Here is a 25,143-nt window from a genome sequence, read left to right as displayed (position 1 = left end):
TCGTTTCAAAATCAAAACTGTTAAGTAAACATTAATTACTTAAACAGGAAACAGATTGTATTCTGGACTTGTTTGATTTTATAGACCCTGCAATACAGTAATCATATGAAAAGAAATGTGGATGTGTCAAACTACCTACGTTCTTGGATTTTTCTAAAGTGTATTCCCTTCCTAAATAAATGAAGAAAGTATAGACTGGAGATACACATGTGCTGATAAAACAAACGGCATAAGAAGTTGCAAGTGAAAATAAGTACATGTACCATGGTGAAAAGGTTCCAGGCTTACCTACCAAATTGTCATCGTACATACAGTTGTATACACTGTAGAGCTCACTTAGCCAATCATGATGAGCTGATTTCAAAGGTAAAAGTCTGTTTAAAAACAAATTTGACTTGGTTGCACATGTACACTGTATATGGTGAGGTATAAGATAGTACTTGTGATTTTCTCTTTAAATTATAGTGTTCTATGTTTTCTTTCAGTCTGATGTTTCAACAAAATTATCATTAGTCTATTCATATGTATACAAAAACTAAATACAGATTAGTGTGATAAGACTAAATACAGATTTGTGAAATGTTAAATAATTTTAGACATAGAATAAAAAGCTGTTGTTCTTTCAGTTTAGTATTTCATAGTAATCTGTTCACTTACTTTAATCATCAAGTTCTGTTCTCTAAACCCAAGTTGTACAAGTACTTGTTGAAAATATTTGAAAATTGCTGTTTGTACATTGTATTTCCTGATTTTGAAATATATTTACTGTCTTTTTTGTTTATACAGCTTGGAGGTACTTCACAGTATTTATAGATGCATAAATGTTTGAAATCCAACAGCTAATACCAACACATGATGTATTAGGTCTCTATTTAAAAAAAAAACAACCACTTTTTTATTCAACACTAAGTTAGAGAGTGAATTATAATGCATGCATGTGTAAACATTAATGCACATCTTTATCAATGACTCATTTTTACTTAACAGTTTGAAGTATTACATAACATTTGAATTTTAATCAATAGAGAGTGTGGTTATAGTTATAAAGTCTGTATTTTGTATCCAATAATCTCTCAAACTTAAGACTTAAAGGGTTTGAAAATTTGTTAGTATTCATGTAATATGTACTGAGATGTACAGGAACAGAGCCAGCACTACAGATTTGGCAGGGGTCCCTTTATCGAAAACAGCTGGGGTCCTCTTCACAGAATATAGGTGATTTACCTTAACCTTAATAAACTTATGATTAATGAAGTGTTTATTCTTAAAAAAAGTAGATGCTTTTGGACATTCTTGATTGGAAAAACCATCTGAAATAAAGTACTTAATAGAATCTTAAAGTTAGTAACAATAAAACTGTAATCCAAAGAAAGGTTCTAAAACACTTATTTTGATAAAAAGAAACTAAAATACAGGTTTTGTGTTATAGATGTGTCACATGTGTGATTTCAAAGTTAACTTCTTTAATGTTCAGTTTCTTCTTAAATACTTACAGTTGCATATGTGAATAATTATTTCTTCAACATCTTAACTGTGGTAAACTAAAATATGATTAAGTTTACTGTTATTTAATAGACTTTTTCACATACTAAAAAAAAGATAATTTGTTTTACTATGTTTCATACAAGTGTGTTTATTAGGAATACAGCATAGTTGCCATGTTATTTATAAACTGTGATATAATTAAGATAATTTGTCACAGTTGACATCTTTGGACTCCATGGTATATTTGAAGTTTTAATTTGTGCATTTGGAAAAAAATTAAAACTATTTAATGTCTGGGGAAAGAAACAGTTTTGTAATTTCAAGCTGGGTATTTATAAATTTAATCTTTTTCCCATAGTCATTCCAAGGAAGCCAAGGCCGAGCCTATCTCTTCAATTCTGTGTGAGTACTTTGACTGGATTTGTTTTAGGCTTAAACATTTTTATCTTGTTTCTGGAGTTTGAAAGGTTATTTATTGAAAGTAACAAGAGCCATGTGTCAGTGAACTTTTTGGCTAAATTTATGACGTGCCTTTGTCATTTGAGTAGCTAAACCTTACAGAGTGTATGTGCACAAAATGTGGTTAAAACTAAGTTTTTGTAACCTATTGTATATATATTTCAGTATTTGATGCTGTAGGTTCTTGATGGAATCACCTCTTGGTTTTGTTTTCTTTTGTTGTTTTTTAAGTAAAAGATAAATTTTTATGCTTAGTTTAATATAGAAGCTAAGCCTTCACTTTGATAGGGATACATTATTTTATTAAATGCATTAAAAAAATCAATGAAGAAAACTTCCTGAAACTAAAACTTGATTTTAGAAGGGTTAAATATGTGAATATGATTAACAAATAATGTAGTTTTTAAAGTTAAAAGAATGTAAATTCATATCGAAATAGAACAAAAACAATTTGATATTTAAGGAGTGTTATTTCCAAAAGGTTAATGTATATTACAGACTTCAAAATTGAAATGTAAACACTCATTCCTTTGGCTTATAGACATTAGCTATCAAGACAAGTAGATAAGGTTGAATAAAGTGAATTTGCACATGTTGTATAATACAGAAATTACTGAACCTTTTTGTTTTTTAAGACTCCTGGTAAGAAGGCATTTGGATAAAAAACAGTTAGCTATAAATATAATAGCCTGCAAACAGATTAACGTGAAGGATATCCTTTTTGTTGTGGAAGGCAGGAAAAAAAGTTCGTTTAGTTAGTTCCTTTATTACTTGTTATATATTTTATAATTTACAGTGTTAATGTGGGTTGTGGACCGGCTGAAGAGAGGGTTCTCTTGACTGGCCTCCATGCTGTTGCTGACATCTACTGTGAATGCTGCAAGACTACACTTGGTTGGAAATATGTAAGGCCTTTAGTGAACTAAACTGGCTTTGTACTTGATGTGTTTTCTTAAGAATAATAACAATTGAGCCCCACTTTTTTTTTCCGAAACAAATGCATGATTACATTTTTTTAATAAAGAAAATATTTTTTCTTACAATTGATTTTTTTTCTGGTCAGTAGTTTCATCACTTAATTTTAAATGAAAGTTTGTATGTTATTAGAAATTCACTAGTGTTGCATTGAGACTTGAGAGCAGTGCCTACATGGAAGGAATACTATTGTGAGAAAGGAAATGAAGTGTAATTAAAGACATACGAAATATCATGAACTTTGTGTTAAATCAACAACAAAAAAAGGCTTCTGATGAACCTGGAATTTAAACAGTAAAAAAATGAATGAATATTAACTTTTCTAGTAAATCCTTCTGAATGAGAGAATAAGAAGTGGATATTTATACGTATTGAACTATAAGTGGAGGATTGTCATATTTATCAAATTGTTTAAGATAATGTTTTTCACTTGAAAGACTGTGCATCTACAGTTCAGTGTTCCTGTTTCTTTTGTCACTTCCCTTTTATCACTATGGAAGAAGCTGAGGGAGATGATAGTTTAACCTAGTCTCATTTACAATATCAAAAACCAACTGTAGCAAGTGTTTCTCATTTGCTTAAAATCCACAGAGGGAAAGTGTTGAAGAGCTAGCTCATTAAAACATTCAGGATCTGATGCACAGCAAGAGTGAAAGAAGAAGGCGGTGCAGAAACATTCCATATTCTACATCTGAAAACCAGTAAATATCTCAGTGTTTACTGCATTTATTAATAAGTTTTCCTGATTGTTCATTATAAACCCAAGTAAAGGGATAGGAATAAACTCACTTTCTACAAGGGGAATATTTTGAATATATGTGTTTAATAATGTGTTTTGTTTTGTTTGTTTTATATAGGTATGTGAAGAATTGTGTTAACATACAGTGCCTGCATGAGATGCTTATTTGAATAAAGTAAAATTACAAATTAAAATGCAACCATCTGTCTAGTTATGAATTTACCCAATGTTTTTTTATACACTTATTTGTAGGAATCTTTCAGGTGAGGGGGAGATTACAGTTGCATTAATATTTCAGATTAAATGGTGACTACTATACATGTACTGTATAAACAATTATTCTTCAATAGGCAGTAAATAAATAGATTTTATCATAAATTGTTTTATTTAAGAAAATAATGAATTACCGAAACTTGTTGTTAACAGGAACATGCTTTCGAGTCCAGCCAGAAGTACAAAGAAGGGAAATATATCATTGAGCTGGCCCACATGATTAAAGAAAATGGGTGGAATTGATGCTGGTACATTTATTGGATGGAGGTTCTATTTAAGGCAAAAGCAGAATAGACTTTAAGAATCCATGGACATGTATTGATTGTGCTGTTTATGTTGTTAGAAGAATAATTGGTGTACGTATCTGCTTTCTTATTGGAGGAGTAAACCCATCATCCACTCTTTTACAATGAGCACCAAGTGTATCATAAGTAACTTACCGTTAAGGTTAACAACTTCCAAGTTTTGTACAGCAGTCGAGCATGCTGCTGGCACTTTACGACAAGTGGTGTTGCTTTCTTTCTTGTTCAATTCTAATGTGATCTGGCTTCACCTTTCTAAGAGTTTTTGCAATATCAAAGTGTATTTTTTATTCAGGCTTTCAGTGCTTGTGAATGTCTAGCACTGTACATTCATCATCTGTAGATAGGTGTTAAAAAGTAGTCACACTGAGGTAATGAAAATCACTTTTTTGTACATGTCAGTCATCATGTGTCAGTGTATATCTCTTACATAAGGTTGTGTTGGTTCTATTCAGTTTTTTGTTGTTGTCTTTTTGTTTAATCTTATATTAAGTGTTATAAGTCGTATATTTTTTTAAATTGTAAATACATTTTTTTTCTGTGTGCATTTTTTTTATTATCAATTTTGCTCTGGCTTCCAGGAAAGAGTTTCATATTTTGTATGTAATTTCAAGTGATTTTCAATTGTTCATAGACAAATAGGTACTAACATAAGGTTTTGTCTTTCTATCAAGCAACAGGCAGTATATGCATCTCTTATTAAAAGCAGTCGGTATGTCAGTATCTCATAATGGAAACTATTATACACTTCTGTCATTTTGCTTAGGTTTAAGTCCCTGTCTTGCATTATGTTTAACATATCATCATCATATTAACTGTGTTAAGCCTTAAAAAATTTATAATTTTGGCAGTGTGTGTTAGTTTTTATATCAGTGATTGCAAAGCTGCATTGTTAACCATTTTTAGTATAAATACTTAGAAATGGTCCTCCAAGTTATCAGTTAAGCAGAACTGATAAAACTAAATTGATATCTGCCTACATTGAGTATTCAGGTTTTGTATTTAGACTGTTTGGTGGAATCAAAGCTATTATTAGGGATACAATATCAATAGTTACTGGTAGAGATATATTGTAAACTCACTTTGATTTAATGAGATTGGAATTTCAGCAACTTTATAATTATTTTTTCAACTTAAGTGAACTAAGATGCATATTCCAGTGCAACAACTTGTAAGTAAACTGATGCAGTTAAAAAAAAATCCATGCCAATTTATAATTTGACAAATATAGTCTTTTGGCAGTTATATTTCATTTACATTTTAACAGGATATATCAGCTTAGAAGTGTTAGTAGCCACTTATCTCTTTAGTTAAACTAGTTCACATGCTAGTGTATTAATCTGGCTTGTGTAATACGAGTCAAAGAAACTTAAACACAAATACTTTTATAAATATTAAAGATGAAAATTAGAGCTATTAATTTTTATTACTGTGTATAAAAGAAACTAAAACTTAAAAATAATATTTTGAAGTTGTGTATTTCTGAATCTCTGAATTGTGATACTTACTGTTAACAAAGTTGATTATTCTTAGTAAATTTATTAACCATTTCTGAATACCCAGCACTAAAACTAAAGCTATCAGTTTTAATCAGTGCATTTATTACTTATCTTCCTTTAAGATTTTGAACTTTTTTTATGCTTACTTAAAATAGGAACATACTTAGAGTTCATTATTCTGTTTTTTCTTCAATACTCTTTTCTTTGGTATGTTAAGCCTTATTAAATTTGTATCTTTGAAACTTTTATGCTTTTTTCTTGTAATTTGCAACATTTATTTTTATTGTTTTTGCAAATACTGGGTCTTTTTTTTTAATTATTACTTTCCAAAGCTTTGTTCTTTTGTTAGAAATTCTAGAAACATGCAATGTGGTGAGTATTGACCACGTGTCAGTGATATTTGTCATCTTCTAGGGTAAAGTGTAAAAAAAATGCTGTAAAGACAGGCTAAACTTTAGATACTTCTATGCTTGCTTTAGGCATTTGTTTACAGATTTTTGTGTTATTTATTTATGTAAATTCATTGTAAATGTAAAAACTGGAAAACATAGTGCTCAAATAAACAATACTGTAAATTACCGAACACAAATGAATTGTTATTTTTAACTGGATCTTACTTTATTTCTACTACACTATATATTGGGCCAAGTAGAAAATAAAATTAGTTTTGCTCACATTAAAAAATATTGGAAAACTTTATAACAAAGATCTTGTACCACTGAATAGTTATTGATGAGTGTTTCTATTTAAAACATGACAAACTGTTAAACAGTTTTCATTTAACTGAGCTATAAACCCCTTTCTGTTCTGTTTTTCTTTCAATCTTAATATATACAACTTCAACTATTAATGATAGACTTAATTCTGTAACAGCTACATTGTAAGGTTTTCATTATCACAACTTGTATAGCAATGTTTCAGATATTTCCCAGATAGTGATGGTGTCTCTGGAATAGCTGATATTATCCTGTTGCTATTTTTCAGGAAATATGGACTTTTGTAACCCATTTCTGGTCAATGTAACAATATAATCAAAATTCTGATACAGCTCACTGTATGTAGTGCAGGAAGTTATGGTAATTGTCAAAGTTTCAATAACCATGGTGTGTGAAAAATTAAACATATTTTCCAAAGACACAACTTTAATACCAAAATTGTCCACATTTCCTTTTGAAATCCTAATATATACACATAGATCTCTCCCTAAAAACATAATCTCTTGATCATTTTAATTTTTTCCTTTACATCATAAAGTTAATATTTTGGTTTCTTGCAAGAAACTGGTGAAACTTGTAGCCATCTAAGATCAGTATTGTTAAGGAACAGTTTTTGTCTTTTGTTTTGGTGTAATTAAGTTTTGTTTGAATCTTCTTTTTTTATATAATTATATACAGAACTAGTGGTACACATTACATTATCTTGATACCAATAAAATTTGCATGTTTGGCAAACATTAAAGTTTAAACTCTCTGAGGACAATTATGAATTTTTATATATCTTCAGATATTCACACTTCCATCTACACAACATCGAAAGTCATGGTATCATTTGTCTAATACAATTGTTGAACATATTTTGAGCAAAAACTAATAAATGAAAACTTCCACAAAATATAGGGAATCAGCCATTAAGCCAGGTAGGGGTGGTCAAGTTACAATGTGAATATTTTTAATTTCTTGCTTGAATCTTTTTTAATGTACTTTTGTATACCTATTCAATGACCAGGTGACTAATCAGCATTCTTCATCGATCAGTTGACTGCTGAACAGTTCATTCTGGCATTATTGAATTTGAAACAAAATATCAGCAAAACTACTTAGTTTAGGCTTGTCCTCATTCGTAAATTATAAGTTTGTGAATGAAAATAGAAATTAGTATATTCATTAATAAGTTTTAAGCTTAAATCCTCACAAATCGTAGCTGTTAATTTAATTTGGAATGTAAGATAACATAATTAGCTTGCTACTGAATCTGTTGTATGTATATTTACACTAGATTTTATAACATCTTGTCATGTTAATTAATTACCCTTTGCAGTGTTGTTAATGAGTGTATATTCAGTTTTATTCCTACTGCTCTATGTTGGCATGGAAGACTAGTTGGCATAAACTGGAGATAAATACATTTCTCAAAGTTCTTTCTTTAATCAGTCTCATGGTATTTCAGTAATATAATGTTCTTTTTAACTTTTAATTACCATATTTGCAGATAACTCTCAATGCCAGGTTTTTTTTAAGATACACAAATAAGAAAAGAGAAGGGTGCATTTTGATATTTATTTATCACAAAGTTGAATGAGGAATAGTTTTCATTCAAGAAGTTCAAAACTTCATTATAATTAAGCAGTAAGTGCACTAAAGGGACGCATGTTCCTGATGACGGACGAATTAACAAATTAGAGTAGACTAAATTAACTTTGTGTTAAATACACTTTATGAAAACGTGTGTTTATTTTTATTAGTTTAAAGTCTTATTAAATTGTTTTCAAGGAACTTGTATGTTTATCAATCATTGTTACATGGAAGAACCCAACCAAGTTGTGTGAATATTACAGCAACAAAAATATTTTGATAAACTAATAATTTATTTTGAAAAATGTATGCAAAACTATATCAGATTTAACCCACTGACTGCCGATTTGCTGCTTAGATGTTGTATGTATTCGACTTAGCAGTTTCAGTGTTAAGTGTTCATCTTTTTTGTGCACATCCTGTTAAGTATTTCAGATTTTTTTTTAACATTTAATTTATCTTTTTTTCCAGTGTTTTTCTCCTTGTACAGGTTTAAAGTAAGTGGAATAGTATTGTTACCCTTGATGTTTGTCAACCATTACTGCAACATTGCTGGTCCACAGGATTCCATAAAAACAAACTCAAAGAATATTCATATGTAAATGTTACTGGTTTGTCATTATCTTTGCATTTTAGTGGTTTCCAACAATCCAGGTAGGCAGTGAGCCAGTCCCTTGTATCAAAAAACATTGAGAAACACTGGTTTTATAGTACAATTTGATACGTGTACTACTTATAAACTAGTTATGCTAATGATAGATTTGTTATTTTCTATTAAATGATTAAGTGTATCTAAAGTTTGGGGAGTGAAACCTGCATGAAGTTATTTTGAAATACTTCTCAAAATAGAATTAAAACAGTTCAATTATCTTTAGAATAACCTTTCTTCTAGTGGGATTACACCATGACACTTCATGCATCCTTGAACTGCAGAAATGTAGTTTATTCTATATTTATGCATGGATTGAACTACCTTCTCTGACTGTGTGTGTGTGTGTGTTTAGTTAAGGATATATTAATATCTGAGTGAACAGTTTGCTTTCAACAGATAGTTTTAAACTATTCATCTACACTAAAAAAAATGTGTTGTATGGTACTGATGTCATAATGACTCCACACTCTTTCTCTATATTATTATGGCTCTTTTTCTCTTTCTCATTATTATATATCTTTCTCTCTTTCTCCCATCACAAATGAGGTTAGTTTGTTCATAACACAAGTTAAATATAATAGTAAAATTTATCATAGCTAAAATTTTATTGTAGTGTTGAGATATATAAAACCTTAGCAATATTTGATAACTTTGTATGTTAAGTGGATCGTCTTTAAAATCACTAATTGCGTTCTTAAGGAACTACTATTTTTGTACTAGTTATTTCTTATTTTTACTTTACCTAATAACTGTGATGTAGTATTCATAAATAAAAAAAACTACTGCATAAATTTATTGAAAGAATAGATTAATTGCACCAATGTACAAGTTATGTATTAGGCCAAACAAATGTTGTATCTAGTAATGTGCAAGTTGAATAGAAGTTGAAAAGTAGGATTTTTTTTAAGGAAATTGTGTTGTTTGTTTTGTATGCCAATTGCTGGACAACAACTCTGGTGTTAAGTTTAGTTCTTTTTTTAAATCTCGTGAATCTTATTTTAAATGTTGACAAACAATTTTAAAGTCAGTGGCAACTTAAATTTCTTTTTGTACTCTCATCTTCATGTTATTTTTTATTTAGAATGAGTATGCTTCTAAAGTAGCTGTACACTCAAAGAATCACTTGGATTATTATGAGATGGATTTCAATATTACTTTCAAAGTCTCAAAACTTGATTACAGAATGGTATAACTTGAAAAATATTGATTCAAAATGGCCAACTCTATAATGTTTTGTAAAATGAATCCCTCAAATAATTTTATTTTTAACAAAAACTCAAGTTTAGAAAAGCACAAAATTAGTTTTGTGTCTTTAAGCCGAAGTTCAGCCATTTTCTCAGTTGCATACTAGTAGCCTGTTAACTGGCAGATGGTATGTTTTCTTTCCCTTTGCCAATAACAAATGAAATGTTGTTTAAATACTGTTTTCTATGAGGTCAAGAGCTAAGTTACAACAATTGATGTTTTCCCTTGTTGAATTATCAGTAATGTGATAAATAAATAAATAATAATAAAAAAAAGGTCCATGGCCATTTGATCACTTTTCTCTGAATACCTATTTTGTTGTTAACTTCACCATAACCTATTGAAATAATTAAAGATAGGTTTATAAACCAGACTTGGGTAAATAAAAGTTTCTTTAAGGTTTGCCATGCTTCTACAGTTTGTTTTACAGATGAAGGGTATTGTCCATTTTTGAATCTTTGGTCACCTCTGAGCACTGAGGTAAGTTGGTAAAATAGCTTGTGATTGTACCATATAGGGTATTCTGTCGAACTGTATAGGTTACAAAAAACTTGGTTTTGAAAGACATTTTTCTAAATAAAATACCAGTAGTTATTTACTGTCATATTTTCTGATAAGAAGTGTTATATGTCTTGTGCATCAAAGAAATTTCAACTGACAAGGATCATTTCCACTGGCATTTCATTATGTGAAGCCTTAACTCTGTTGAAATAAATTCATTTTCTGACCTATAATTTTGCTTATATGCAACTATTTCATTTTTATATACATCTTAAAAGGTATCTAATCTCATCTTTTCTAAATGCATGTATACACTTATTAGAGTTGCAAATAGCTAACTTGTCTGATAGTTTCCAATTTTGAACACTTCAAAGAGAAGTGGTTTGTTGTAGTAGGTGTGAAAGTAACAGTTTCATTCTTATTACTCTGTGATCTTTTGATCGTTTTGTAAAACTTGAATATTAAAATGTAAATCATCATTGCCTTAATTCAGATGTTTCATATTTCATTACCTGAATCATAATAATGGAACTGCACTAATAATGTTACTGAATTGCTGTTTTGCTCGTGAATGTAAAGTACTTTGAGAGAAAAAAAAAACTGCATTGTGATAAAAATATAGCCCACAAGGTATTCCATTTTTGAAGTTCAAAGCTGACTGGCACTTGAATATAAGAACTTACTTAAGAGTGAAAGATAGAGTTAACAGTTTTCGTTTCTGTGTATATTTAATAATGAATTAGCCAAACTAGCAGCAACAGGTATTATTATAAAATCCCCCCCTTTTTGTTTTTTTAATGGGAATAACTTGTGATTAGAGATAAATGGTGGTGCAACTCATAAGTTACGATGTGACACTGTGAGTATGTATTGGATCTGGTTCTACATTGACCATTCATAAAATGTTTGTTATTTCTAATATATTTTCACATTGGTAGGAAGTAACCATATCTCTCTTCTCTGTATGTGGAAAGTTGCTCTGCATGGAACAAAAAATGTGTGACACAGATATAAATATATATAGTAGAAAAAATTAATTTGTTTTATCACCAGAAATAAGAGAGTGCATTATTTCTGTGGTAGAGCTCTGGATTTTGGGTTGAAATCTATGATCTACCACAAAATATTCCCACACTTTAAGCTATGTTGTACAATAGAATTGCCAGTCAAACTTAGTGTGGGTGATGGGGTGCTGATGAATGGGTGCCTTCCTTCTGGTCAGTAGTTCAGAATTAGGAATATGATTGCAATTAGCTTTAGTGGATTTACTATAGATACAGAATATTTCCAATGGTAATATTTGAAAGAAAGAAAATCACTTAGATAATAGGTCTGTACGAACACAAATTACAAAATGAAGTCAGTTTATATGCCTTATTCTCTTTCTAGTTAATATGTATTGGGTATGAATTTTTTTAAAGAAGCACAGGACTTAGTGACAATAGTTTAATAATACAGTTAAGTCTGTTTATTTGTTTGCTGTCATATAAACCATATTTTCAAAGAACCTTTGTAATAAGTGTTAAAAAGATGTCCTTTCTCAGCAACTTGTACAACAGGCATCATTTGATTTAGGAGTTACTGTTATAAAAATAAACATTAAAAAGTAATATCAAATAACTAGATTTCAGTTTAACAGAGCAAAGCACCATTCTTAATATTCATCTAAATATATTTGCAAAGTGATATATTTTATGGATGAATTCGAAGTTTCACTCTCTTTTTTCTTTTTTTTTAACTCTATTTCCGTAAAATATCTAGTGAGTATAAAAATCAATTAGCAACTGTTTACATGACGAATAGGCCGGGTAAGCAACAACAACAAAAGCTGTCCTGGGATAAAGTTTTGTTCAAACAATTTTTCAGTAACATGACTTACTAAATATAAAAGAAAATTATAAAACTATCACTTTCAATAAGAGCAACCCCATTCGTTCCTGATGAAGGTTTTGCCTTTCTAACGTAATTTACCAGACTTTTGATCTTGCAGGTTTTTACAGTTGTGAAGAAAGACTTTTTAGGATGCCCCTAGTGGCAAAATATAGTATGTATGCAGACTTACAACGCTGGAAACCAGGTTTTGATACTTGTGGTGGCAGAGCACAGATAACCCATTGTATAGTTTTGTGCTTAATTACAAACAACTTTTTTTAGGATAGTAATCTATACGGTTTAATATTGTGGCTTGAAGTTCACCATCTTGGCCACCGATCGATTAATAAAGTGACACCCAGTTAAGGTATTCTTGGTCAAATATATAGATTTCTGAAATTGTTCGACTATACGGTGGTGTTGATGATGTATTATGACGTATTTTATGACATTTAGATTTTAAAAATCTCCAGTGTTGTTATGCCTTGTAGATCTGCATTGTTTTCATATTAAGATATAACAGAGTCTTATTTTTTTTCATTGTATGTGAGAAATACCTTTATTTGTAATTAGCTGGCATTTATAACTAAATATCGTTTGTTTAACACCAAACATCATAGCCAATAGTTGTTCTCGTCTGTTCTACAAGTAGATACTTCATCGATAAACTGTTGACTTTTAAAAGCTATCAATAATATTACAGTAAGTACTGTTAATGAACTGTAATCGTAATATTGTTTTAACAGATAAATAATGAAACTCGTGTTCAGACGTTTATTCAATTCAGATGACATCTGCCTTATCTGTGTCAGATAAGCAATCTTGTTTATTTGTTAACGTTTTCTTTCCATTAAAAAAATGAAGTAGTGTATAAATACATTTAATTTGTAAAAACTCGTTCTTATACATTCATTAATTGAGAATAAAAAATGCCTATTTCTTTTAGATGAATTTATGGAAGCTTTGTATACTGACACAGAAATTAATAATTAAGAGATTTTTGTTATTTTAAGAAAATGTTAAAACTTCTTTAGAATATGTTTTCAGTAATATGAATTGGCGAAATAATTTTTCATAAGAATTTACATTTTTTTTATTAATTCGTTTTATAATATAGAGAGTTTAAAGATTAAGGGCCCTAAGTTCCCAAGTATTTCATTGTCACGATACACAAGTATTATGTAATTTCTGAACAGATTGCAGTAAACAAGTTTTTATGTCACGTTTATAAATGTTCGTTATTATAAACCCTATGGAATAGTCATCAAAATAACTAAAAACTGTTTAATAAGCAATTATATGCTAATATAGTTTGCTTAAAGGAATATGTTATTTATTGACTGTCATTGTAAGTATTTATTGCCAATAAAAGTGTTTATGTATGTGCTGTTTTATTTTTATTAAGTTGATGTGAAATGCGTAACATAATTTATTTTAAGCTTTGCAACCACTTAAAAACATGACGTAACTTAGGCTATTTGTCGTGTGCGTATGACAATAATTCATGTTTTATCATATTTTACACCCAATACAGTTCGAGTTACTTGGTAAAAATAATACGAAATCCAGATCATGTAACGACAATAAATTAGTTTATTTCTTGCTTAACGTTTGTATTACTTGTTTATACTATATGTAGTTATAAGTTTAAGTTCACCAATAACGTTTTCGCTTTCAATGCGAATTTATACTCGCTGATGGTTCTCTGGTTATAACGTACAAATACTTACCTGTACTAGTGTACAATTTCACGGCTAATCGCTCGAGTAACTGAATATACGATTATACTAAATGCTGATTTAAATACTTCTCTGGATGACTAGTTCTATTAACTGAATCAGTGCTCCACTTATTTGCTTCTTATAATGAAGTCTTGTTTCACGATATTCCACAAATACCCAATCATTAACATTCTGGGACTATAAAAACGGCTCGTTTGGATTGAGAACATTTTTTACGTAGAGGAGTGAACAACGTGTCGACCTTCTTCGGTCATCGTCAGGTTCACAAAGTTACCCCTCTCTTTCTTTGTGAACCTCACGATGACCGAAGAAGGTCGAAACGTTGTTCATTCCTCTACGTAAAAAATGTTCTCAACCCAAACGAGCCGTTTTTACATATATATTTCTCTACAAGTGGGCTTTCTCGACATCACTGATTCTGGGACTAGGTTTACAAACTTTTATCTTAACTTCATGCGCCCTTTACTAAACACGTAAGCTAAAACATTTTCAATACATCTTACAACAATAATACCCAATTAAATGAACAGCGTTGTCTATTTCAAAGTAGAAGCTTGAGAAACTAAACTTCGAGTGTGATAGAGCGCTCTCTCAAAGGTCCTTAACGAAGCTTAAGCATCGTTATTTATAAGATTAAATTTTTACGAGTACCGAAATGGCAGTTGCCAAATCGCATATTCAAAAAATAAATTTAATTTTGAAAGCCACCCCCCCAAAAAAAAATGTTTCAAATTGTGGGGCTGTAATATATACACTTTAGAAAGAAGGTGAACGTATAACGTAAATCCAGAGTGCTAGTTGACATAAATACCACCCCTGACTAAATAACCTCGAGAGCAATTGATTAATGAGTGTACATGTCGAGTTGGTAGAGTGAAATAAATAATTTATTGACAGATCTTTCTTATCAATTCACTGTGTTCTTTCCTTGTGATGTAAACTAAGTTACTGATTAAGAATAAAAAGTTAGATACGAATTAAACAGTAAGTGTATTTAAACTACATTCGCTTCAAGTTTAAACCAAAAGCTCAAACACTGCGTTCACACTAAAACTAACGAGAGACAAGCCTTCTACAAAACACTATTCATTTTGTAAAATGAACATTAAAGTTAAAAAACACAACAGAGGTGTAAGAAGTAAATTAAAAGCGAAGGACAATGTTTATATGACCGAACAAACGTGTGCCACAGATGCGCCCATTACGACCGGGATGGTGGACGTTTTTAGATTATGGATTAAATTTCATGCATTATCAGATTGAAAAGTGTTACTTTACACCATTTCGAACAAAACTGAAACCAAGTTTGCTTACCGCACCCTCCTAACTCGGCTACAATGAAAAACACAGTCAAAAGTTAAAGGTCAACTACATTAATGGACAAGTAGCAGAAGTAAACAAAGTCTCTTCTGGATGCTAACGGAACAAATAATGAAATAACTACATGCACAACACACGTTTTGTAAAATATTATAAACGATCTCGTAAATTATTAAGGTTTATTACACCTTATGCACCTCTGTGTATGTTTTTTTTTTTTTAATTTCTGGCATTTTGCTCTAAAGTTTTCTGACAGGATTATAGAGATTGGTTCATGTGAGATCGACAGGCCAATTGGGAGTGAAGATCGAGGACGAGTCCATTCCGAACTCTTATCTGATTTGTCGACAAGAATAACCCAGCGAACGAAGTGAAAACAATGTTATTTTTGTAAGAGAGTCAGACGAGCTGCCTCTCAATTCTCACATAGCCTGATTGCTTACCTCTTTAGGCAAAGGAAGTTAGTAACTCATTTGAGTGTCGCTATATTCTAAAAGAGGAACTGTTAAAACCAGCGCATACACACACAATTAAAGGGGCAGAAAAGATATATAACTACACCACGTGTCCATTTTTCCATTGATTCTAAGTCAAAATATAGTAAAGCATAACTCTTGAAAAGTTGTCATTTATAGGTGATTTTTTTACAATAGAAACAGAGTTTCCTTCGTTAACTCTGAGATGAAACACTACGTGTGTGTGTGTGTGTGTGTTCGTTTTGTAATTGGTTTATTTCGCGCAAAGCTGCACGAGGGCTATACGTCCCTAATTTAGTAGTGTAAGATTAGAGGAAAGGCAGCTAGTCATCATCGCCAATTCTTGGACTCCTCTTTTACCAACGAATAGTGGGATTGACCAAAACATTATAATGCCCCACAACTTAAAGGGCGAGCATGTTTGGTGTGACGGGGATGTAAACCCGCGACCCTAGGATTACGAGTCGGGTTCCTTAACCACCTGGCCTTAAATGTTTGTACTCGTTTAATATTCGAACACGTTAATCACATGTTTATACTTAATGTTAATACAGTACATAGAAAGATAATATTTTATTACGTTCTCTCAATGAGAAATAATGAAAAAGATGTTTTCACTTATTTTGATTTTTTTTCTTTATTTCTCGATTAGGGACAGCTATGCACTAGAAGCACTTTGTCTCCCTTTGCTTGCGGCCCGGCATGGCCTAGCGCGTAAGGCGTGCGACTCGTAATCCGAGGATCGCGGGTTCGCGCTCGCGTCACGGTAAAACATGCTCGCTCTCCCAGCCGTGAGGGTGTATAATGTGACGGTCAATCCCACTATTCGTTGGTAAAAGAGTAGCCCAAGAGTTGGCGGTGGGTGGTGATGACTAGCTGTCTTCCCTCTAGTCTTACATTGCTAAATTAGGGACGGCTAGCACAGATAGCCCTCGAGTAACTTTGTGCGAAATTCCCAAACAAACAAACAAAACCCTTTGATTGCAAATTTTAAACCAAAAATTAATTATGTTCAGTATTCAGACTTGACGAACACAAATTTTTTCCAAGATGTTGCTCCTAATCAGATTCAGATAATATAAAGCATAAACAACAAATAAATAATTCGTGCATGAAATAATTTTCGAAATCGAGAAGTTTGTGAGAAATATTCCTTTGAGATTAAATACATTTAAAGATTCTTCTGAGCATTTTGCAATATGCATAATTGTGCTAAATCATGAGAATTAGTTTGCTTCTTAGATTTCGCCATTAAAAAGAAAGATGTGAAAAGTAAACTTATAATTTTGGAAAATATATTCTTATTTATATAACAGAATTATAAAAAAAATAAGTCATTCGGTACGAAATATGGCAATCGGTAAAACTTGTTGTGCATTGTGCACTTTATATTGTAACCTGTAACAAGAGGCGTCGCCAGGTAATATAACATGGAGCTCGTGCCCCGAATCCCCAGTTGATTTCTTAAAACATTAAAAAAAAAGCCATGATCAGTGTGAGAACTAAGAAAATTCCTCAATCCCGACAGCACTTAACGCCTCTGCTCATAACTAAAACTTTTTTTTTTATTTCATTTATGTACCTTGTCATTCATATAGCAACAAAACGTTTTGAAAAACATTACTGTGCTTGGCGCTATACACTTTAAATCTTGTTTTAAAACTTTGCGTTATTTTCATCTGCGACAGACGCTTTTCAGTTTCTGAACTAGCTACTTAGATGAATTTTCTCTTCTCTTTATATCTTAAAATGGTTTAAATTCATTTCCTTATAATGTTTTATTTTTTGGCAATTGTAATGGCATTTTGTTTACATGTTTTAATAAACAAAGACTTGTTTTTTTGACAAAATCACTAACACTGTTTATCGTCGTCCCTAATTTCACTTCGTAGAGGTAAAAATCGATATTTTATTATTTCTGGTGGGACAACACAAATGGATAACTCTAAATTATTATCCACCTATCAGGCGTGTAAAGCTTTTTTTTCTAACAACTGCTGGAAATAATCAGGGAAATACTTCATAAGGGAAAAAAGGACTGGAGGAAGGTAAATAAAGAAAATCGCTAGTAGTATTGTTTTTCAGTTTCGCGCAAAGCTTCATGAGGGCTATCTGCACTAGCCGTTCCTAATTTAACAGTGTGAGACTAGAGGGAAAGCAGCTATTTATCACCACACATTGTCAACGCTTGGGCTACTCTTTTACCAACGAACAGTGAGATTGATCGTTACATTATAACGTCCCTAAAGCTGAAATGTCGAACATGTTTGGTGCCACGCGGATTCGAATTAGGAGTCGGATGTCTTAACCCACCTGGCCACTATTGGGAGTAAGGGAGTACTTGTTAATGGTAAAATTCCTTATTTTAATATTAATTTAGCCCATTGTTCAATTAAACTATAAAATACATGTTTGAAGTGGAACGTGTGCATAAAGTGTTTTAATAATTACAAAAAACATCATAATTTATATCTTAATAGCCCATAAGAAGTACCGAACGTGTATGAAAGTAATTTATGTTTTGAAGCACAGTTTAATTTTTTGCCAGAGGGCTCTTATTGTATTGTCGCAAGGCTGGCGGAGGTTATCCATAGTTGGTGTTATACTTTGAATGAAATTAATTGAGGTAAGTTAGCACTGAAAGCCAGCAATTTATACAACTAAAGTCATATATTATTTGTTTTTAAACTTATACGTGCATCTTGCTTTCGTAAATCTTAGCTTTTCTCTGGTTTTTTTTTCTTCACAAATTATACTAGTTTTAAAACGTAGTCAAAGTTAAGCCTAACTTCCCTAAGGCTACAGTTATATTTGTAACTGGTACAACTACGTGTAGTTTGCTTTGTTATTGTCATTAATTTTCTGTTAATAAGTAAGGGCAAGGCCAGAGTTTTGGTAAAAATCTAATACAGTGGTTCTTAACCTGGGGGTTGTTTGAGTTTCTCGGGGGTCACGGAAGGTTTGGGAATTATTGGGGAAATCATGGAGAGTTTGTAGTTTTTGTGGCAAGTGCCTGTAACTGCCACTAATGAGAAACGCTGAAGTGCGGCAGTTGAACCGCGTCGAGATGTTTGTTGCGTAACCGCCTGTCTAATTTTGAGTAAAATTTTCATATATTACAACGTTTTGCGTTACTTAAATATTTTTAACTATATAATATTAATAATAGAACTTAAAATTCAAATATCAAAGTTTCCATTGTATTTAGTATATTTTCTCATTATATATATATTATATTATATCAACCTTTACACTGAGTGAATAAGTAGGTTTTGTATGTTCAGTAATTCCATGGATTTTACATTTGTTTAGCACTTGTAGCATTTCTCAAGGTCATTTATTTGTAACATTTTCAATAAATTAGGATCTTTATATGGTTTTGATTTATTCTACCTTTACACAAAGTTCACCATTACAAAAATTATTATACAGGTCACGGTAATACTCTGGAGAGTCTCGGAGGGTAAGACGATGAAAAAGGTTAAGAACCACTGAATTCTAATAGATGGCAATTGTAAATTGTATTCAAGGTGAAAGAACGGTTATTTTATTTTTTTGTTATCAATTATTATTGAACAAAAGCTGTGCTGTAGTGTAGTGAGAAATGTATATCTGCTCTAAAAATTTAAAATGCCTTTTTATTCCTATTAAAGTAGTAAATATGTGAACTATTCATTTGGATGTTCTCTTCGATATTTTATATATATATAACTTGGATTGGTAATGATAATAAAACAAATGTAAAGCATATAAAGTTTTTAATAATTCAATTTTTCCAAATCTTTGCACTCTCCCACAGTATGATGACCTCCTGTATCTCCTTAGTTTTCTATCAAGGATTCTTAACTGAAATTCCATGTTTTAGTGAGAAAAAAAATTCACAAATGAGTTATACAGGTTATTGATTGACAGTTAAATTTGTGTGTTATGTATGCTGCTATTGTCTTGGATGGTCGTAACTCTTTCCATAAGGGGTCATTCAGTTTGACTGACCTCATAACATACTTAAAACACATTAAAAGTTACAGGGTGGCTTGTAAATCCCTACCCATCCATATATCTTATGTATCCAGTGTATCTGTGTGCTGTCCCTCATTCTCTCTGCATAATATTATGCGACGTCATGTTGTGAGACATTTTCAAGGGTAAATGGGCTTACATTGGCCTAATTTCTCTGAAAAAAAAGAAGCACTTCTAATACATGTGTAATTGAATATAACATAATAACATATGGATGGGTAGTGACTTACGGGCCACCCTGTATCTTTGTAAAATTTGGCAAGCTTTCAGTCTTGCATACTTATACTAAACATTTGCTCAATATATGGAGTCAGTGTTGACTACTCCAACCCCAAAGTGATATTGATAATGAGATTCAAAATATTTTATCTGACAGTTTATCAAATTTTGCTTTTATAATATCTTAAAAACCTTGTAAATAAAAATAAAACAATTTTTGAGTAAAAATAGTTTTTTCTGTTATTTTCTTTTCTCCAACTTTATGTAATCAGTCAAGTTGACCAAACTTGTAATCATCCTAAAATATTCAAAATAAATTTAATTTACTCTTTTTTTCTTTCTTTCTTTCTGCAATGTTGCAGGTTAAAATAGAAAACAAGAATTGATTATTATAAATAACTTAAAGCATGTAAAAGTATACATCTGTGTTATGCTTATTTCTATTGTTCTATTGCCCTTTGAAGTGCACCTAATACCCCTGACACACGAGTAGTAAATCACTTGGAGAATGTGTACCACATTAAATGGTGTAACATATGAGCTACTCACTAGTATATATCATGTAACATTTTTTATTATGACTGTTTCCTAACTTAATTTCCTAATATTTTACTTTTGTAATAATAATATACATGAAAAACAAGAAACATCATACTTACCTTTGACCTTATTTATGATGATGAGAAACCCACTTGAAGTAAAAATGTATATCAAGACGGCTGGTATGGGTATTAAAACTTTTATTAAAATAAAGTACAGAATAACATTTTGACCTTCTTAGGTCATCTTTAAGTTAACAAAGAGAGTTTGCAATTGACCGTTGCTGAGCACATCTTTGGGAAGCATGTTTATGTAAACTGGTGTGGGGTGTTGCAGTTAAATGTGAGGCTGTTAATTAGTATAGGTATAAAGATGTTCCTTTATATTGGTATAATTTTGGTTTCAGTTGTTGTATAAGTAAGGCTTCTTTCATTTTGCATTTGTTTATATTTGTTTCTCTACTTAATATCTGGGTGTTTTCTATGGTTATGTTGTGTTTATTTGATTTGCAGTGTTCAATAATGTGTGCAAGTTTTTTTTTTTTTCTTAAATCTGATTTCCATTTTTCTGGTTGTTTTTCCAACATAGAAGTTGTGGCAGTTGTTGCATTGTATTTGATAAATGATGTTGGTGTTGTGTTTGTCAGTGTAGTTTTTACATATTATGGACTTTAGTTTTGTATAGGTATTTTGTACCTGGTTTTTGAATAAATTTGGTGTTTACTGGAATGTTGTGTTTTGTGAAGTTTTTATTCAAATGTTGGTTATTTTTTCACTGATGTCGAGAATATATGGTATGTAGCTGTGTAAAGTTTTGTAGTTTGTTGCATCTTGAGATTTATTTTTGTTTGTTTATTGCTGATCTAGGTGTGTGTGTATAATTTTGTTAATGGTTTTTTTTTAGGTAATTTGTTAATGTTGATCAAGTGTTATTTTGTTTTGTTGATTTCATCATTAATTTTGTCGGGTGAGCATAGTTTTGTGACTGTATTTATTTGGTTTCTTAATATGTTGAGATTTTGTTTTGTTTCATGTGCTGTGTCACAGGAAATGTATAATCCAGTATGGGTGATTTTTCTGTGGATTTTTGTTTTTAATTGTGTATTGGTTCTTGTGATCTTGAGGTTGAGAAATACTATTTGGTTGTTTTTTTCGTGTTCACAGGTGAACTTGGTGTTGGGGTGACTTGGTTAACGTGACTGAAAGAACTGTGTGTGTTCTGTACCAGTTAATCCAACAATTGTATTGTCAACATATCTGTACCAGTATCTCCTTATGAAATTAAGAACTTTATAACTTGTATACATTTGATGCCAAATTTAGTGGTATACATTGATAATAAAATAGTGTAAGTAAATGTTGAATATAACTCTAGAAAACTATGATGTGCAATTTGACCTAACCATTAGTGAGAAAGGTCATAGAATATTAATATGAGCATAAGAACAGTTGTCTGATAAATGCAGGTAAACATTGCCAAAATATCATATGTTGGATAGTGAACACAGTCATTGAAACCTGAAAATGAACAAGATTTCAGGATTATGTTTATTTGGAGGTGTAAAATTCTCTATGTCAAAAGTTTGTTTGGAACATTGTAGAAAAGACGTATTTAAATACCTTATAATATTTTGAATTATAAGTACTTTGACCAACTTACCACTGGTCTTGTTTCAGTCATTATATTTGATAAATTAATGATTGAAAAATTGAAGTCAGGTTGTGTACAAGTTCATGCTGATTTTGATGTAATTTGTCATTTATGGAATATGGAGACGTGAACTAATACTCTAAGCACTGATAGCCCTTGTGCAGCTTTGTGCAAAATTCAAACCAAACCAAACTAATAATCTAATGCTATTAGTAAAATATCTTAACAATACAATTTATATCCTATTTGATACGTAGGCCTATTAGTGCTAAATTAGTATAATGAACATTGTAAAAATTTACAAGTTTTAAAGGACCTGTTTTTTGTCTAATTGTTCAGAATGTAACCATTTCAGTTTAGTTATGTTGCATAAACAACTCATTATGATTTTAAAAGTTGGGTTACTTGACTTAACAGATTGGTACTGTTAATTCATGAAGACTGTTGAATCTCATTACATTTAAAGGTTTATTTAGAAGGAATTAAGACATTTTTTAAAACAGTTTATAAATTCTGTAATAATATCCAAACAATGAATTGTAATGAACCTAAAGTTCAGATGTGCTCTGTTGTGCTTATCTAACTGAATATAATTATAAATAAGACTGGCTTTGGGTTATGTAGCTCTGTTTTTGCATTATACTTGTAATTGTAATATTTAATTTAAAAAGTTGAATGTGGAGGAATTCATTTCAGTGGTGGTTAATGTTTTGATGGCCAACTTCAAGTGAATCTCAAAAGAGTTAATTGTCTTGTGTAACCAGTCTCCACAACTTTTAATGTTTTGTATTAGATTAACCTTGTTACTCTTTTTTTTTTGTAAATAGAGTGATTAATTTTTCTGGAAGGAAATATGAAATTCAGTGTATATAATTTAAGTTTTAAACCCATGACATGTTGTTAAAATGTGCCTAACTCTTGAATTGTTTTTACTTCTAGGTTGAAGCACACATAAGTTTGTTCATATCAAAGAGGACAGAGGAGTTGTGAAAAAAAAATTAAGAAATAGTTTGTTACTATTACTGACTTTTAACTGAAAAGAAGGAATGAAAAAAATGTCACAAGAAAACTGTACTTTTGATTATGAGTTCCTCAATAAAGCTTCACACCAAAATGATACACTGGCACATTCAAAATCTAAATGTGATAAAAATCAGCCTGCCACACCCTTGCACATGCATATGTCCAATCAGTTTTGTGATAGGTTGGACATTAGGCATGGTGGGGGTGAGACAGCCATAGCACAGAACTCACAATCATCATCAATATTTACTGACACTTCAAAGTTTGAAGCCACTGATTTTAAAACTGGATTTCATCACTGTCAGTCATTACACAATACAGGTCGTAACAGGATTATGGACAGGGAAGTAATGTTAACTACAAACATAACTCAGTCATGTAATAATATTAGTAGCAAAATTCAATCTGACTGGGATTTTAAAGATTGTGATAAAAAACAGTTGTGTGAAAACATTTCACGGGAAGCGGATTGGTGTAGTGACTCAAATGAAACATGTTTCCCAGTAGAAAGTTCTTCCAACACAAATCCCCTGAATTCAGATAATGGCTATAATCCTGACTTTGCCCCAAGGGCAACCACAAAATTAACTTTGAATTTTACCAAGGGTTCAATTTTACAGAAGTTTCAACTGTCACAGAACAATGAGCCTCGATCAATAAATAAACCGCAACATGAAAAGGAAGACAAACTAGAAGTCAAGTTATCTGATGTGTGTGACACTGTTTCTGGACCTCTTGACAACATGAAAGGAAAAGATGTTTCCCCTGTATTTTTTAGTATGTCAAAGAATAAAAGTTTAACAAATACACCATATGAATTTTCTTCTGGTGTCAAGGAGAGACACATGAATGATTCTTTTGATACGTGGGAAGGCAGTCATTATCATGTAGAAGATTGGGAGAGATCAAAGAATAACATAGATGGTGAAAACAGGGTGACAGAAAGAAAACATAAGAAAGAAGTAGGATTTGATGATGATAGTGATGCATTATGGTCAGTGGAAAGTTTCACAAACACGGATCTACTTACTCCGGATATAGCTACAAGTGAATTAGATGACAGCTATGGCCCAGATTCTGAACTGAGTAGAAATGCAACATTAAGTTTACATTTTACTAAAGATTCAAATCTGCAGAAGCATGAACAGTTGTTGAGTAATAAATTCCAACCAATAAGTGAATTACAACAAGAAAAAGAAATCAAACAGGAAATCAAGTCATCCAACAGGTGCAGCAATGTTTCCAGTCATGCTTATGAGATGAAACTGGAAGGTGTATCCTCTGCATCTTGTAGAATGCCGGAGAAAAGAAAATCAATAAACACACAGGATAAACTTTCTCCTTGTGGCAAGCTTAGACGTGTGGCTGATGCTAACAATGTTTTAGAGGGCAGCCGTAATCCAGGGCAAACAAATGATGAGGAGGGATTACGTGTGGTAGGGAATAACACAGATGGGGAAATTAAGGTGATTAAAGAAAAACATCCAAGTCACGAAGTGGAATTTGATATCTTGGATGAGGTTGATTTGGGAGGTGAAGATGATAATGAGGAAGTTAATGGAGATAGTCTTGATGGAAGTGACAGTGATATCTTGGAAGATGAGGTTGATGCTATGCTCGAACAAGGGCTTCAAGCTGCTCGTCAGAAAAAAATTGAAACCAGTACTGCACCTACTGAAACCAGAGAAGGAGATGACGTTGCCCACATAGAAAGGCATAAGGTGGTTTTGAAAGGTAAGAGTGAAAGCAAAACTGTAAGATGATTTGTATTCTCAAGACGGTTGGCATGGGTATTATAACTTTTATTAAAATAAAATACAGAAGAATATTTTGACCTTTTTAGGGCATCTTCAGGTTAAG

The 25,143-nt window shown here is 31.3% G+C and overlaps 2 protein-coding genes across 8 annotated transcripts in view; both read left to right on the top strand.

The window, feature by feature from the left end:
- The window catches only part of LOC143244180 (protein yippee-like 1), a 39,039-nt gene extending 25,364 nt beyond the window's left edge, over positions 1-13,675 (top strand). For 4 of the 6 annotated variants that reach the window (XM_076488401.1, XM_076488400.1, XM_076488397.1 and 1 more), the window contains one exon: positions 85-123. Coding sequence is in view for 2 of the 6 variants with exons in the window: in XM_076488403.1 (XP_076344518.1) it covers positions 265-366; positions 1,844-1,887; positions 2,741-2,849; positions 4,085-4,174 (345 nt within the window). In the remaining 4 variants the exon portion in view is untranslated. Of the gene's footprint in view, positions 1-84; positions 367-1,843; positions 1,888-2,740; positions 2,850-4,084; positions 6,316-8,494 lie in introns of those variants that run through there. The other 2 variants (XM_076488403.1, XM_076488402.1) reach the window with 2 other exon arrangements.
- A 4,684-nt stretch (positions 13,676-18,359) lies between these two features.
- Positions 18,360-25,143, top strand: part of pasha (microprocessor complex subunit partner of drosha) — a 39,000-nt gene continuing 32,216 nt past the window's right edge. Inside the window, exons 1-3 of one of the 2 annotated variants that reach the window (XM_076488396.1) lie at positions 18,439-18,457; positions 19,264-19,361; positions 23,200-25,017. In XM_076488396.1, coding sequence (XP_076344511.1) covers positions 23,307-25,017 — 1,711 coding nt within the window. In that variant the 5' untranslated portion in view covers positions 18,439-18,457; positions 19,264-19,361; positions 23,200-23,306. Of the gene's footprint in view, positions 18,458-19,263; positions 19,362-23,199; positions 25,018-25,143 lie in introns of both variants that reach the window. The other variant, XM_076488395.1, reaches the window with a different exon arrangement.

The sequence above is a fragment of the Tachypleus tridentatus genome, chromosome 2 (genome assembly GCF_004210375.1).
Source record: "Tachypleus tridentatus isolate NWPU-2018 chromosome 2, ASM421037v1, whole genome shotgun sequence".
NCBI classification, from domain to species: Eukaryota; Metazoa; Arthropoda; class Merostomata; order Xiphosura; family Limulidae; genus Tachypleus; species Tachypleus tridentatus.
The sequence above is the reverse complement of the archived record's forward strand: the minus strand, read 5'-3'. Positions and strand labels throughout refer to the sequence as shown.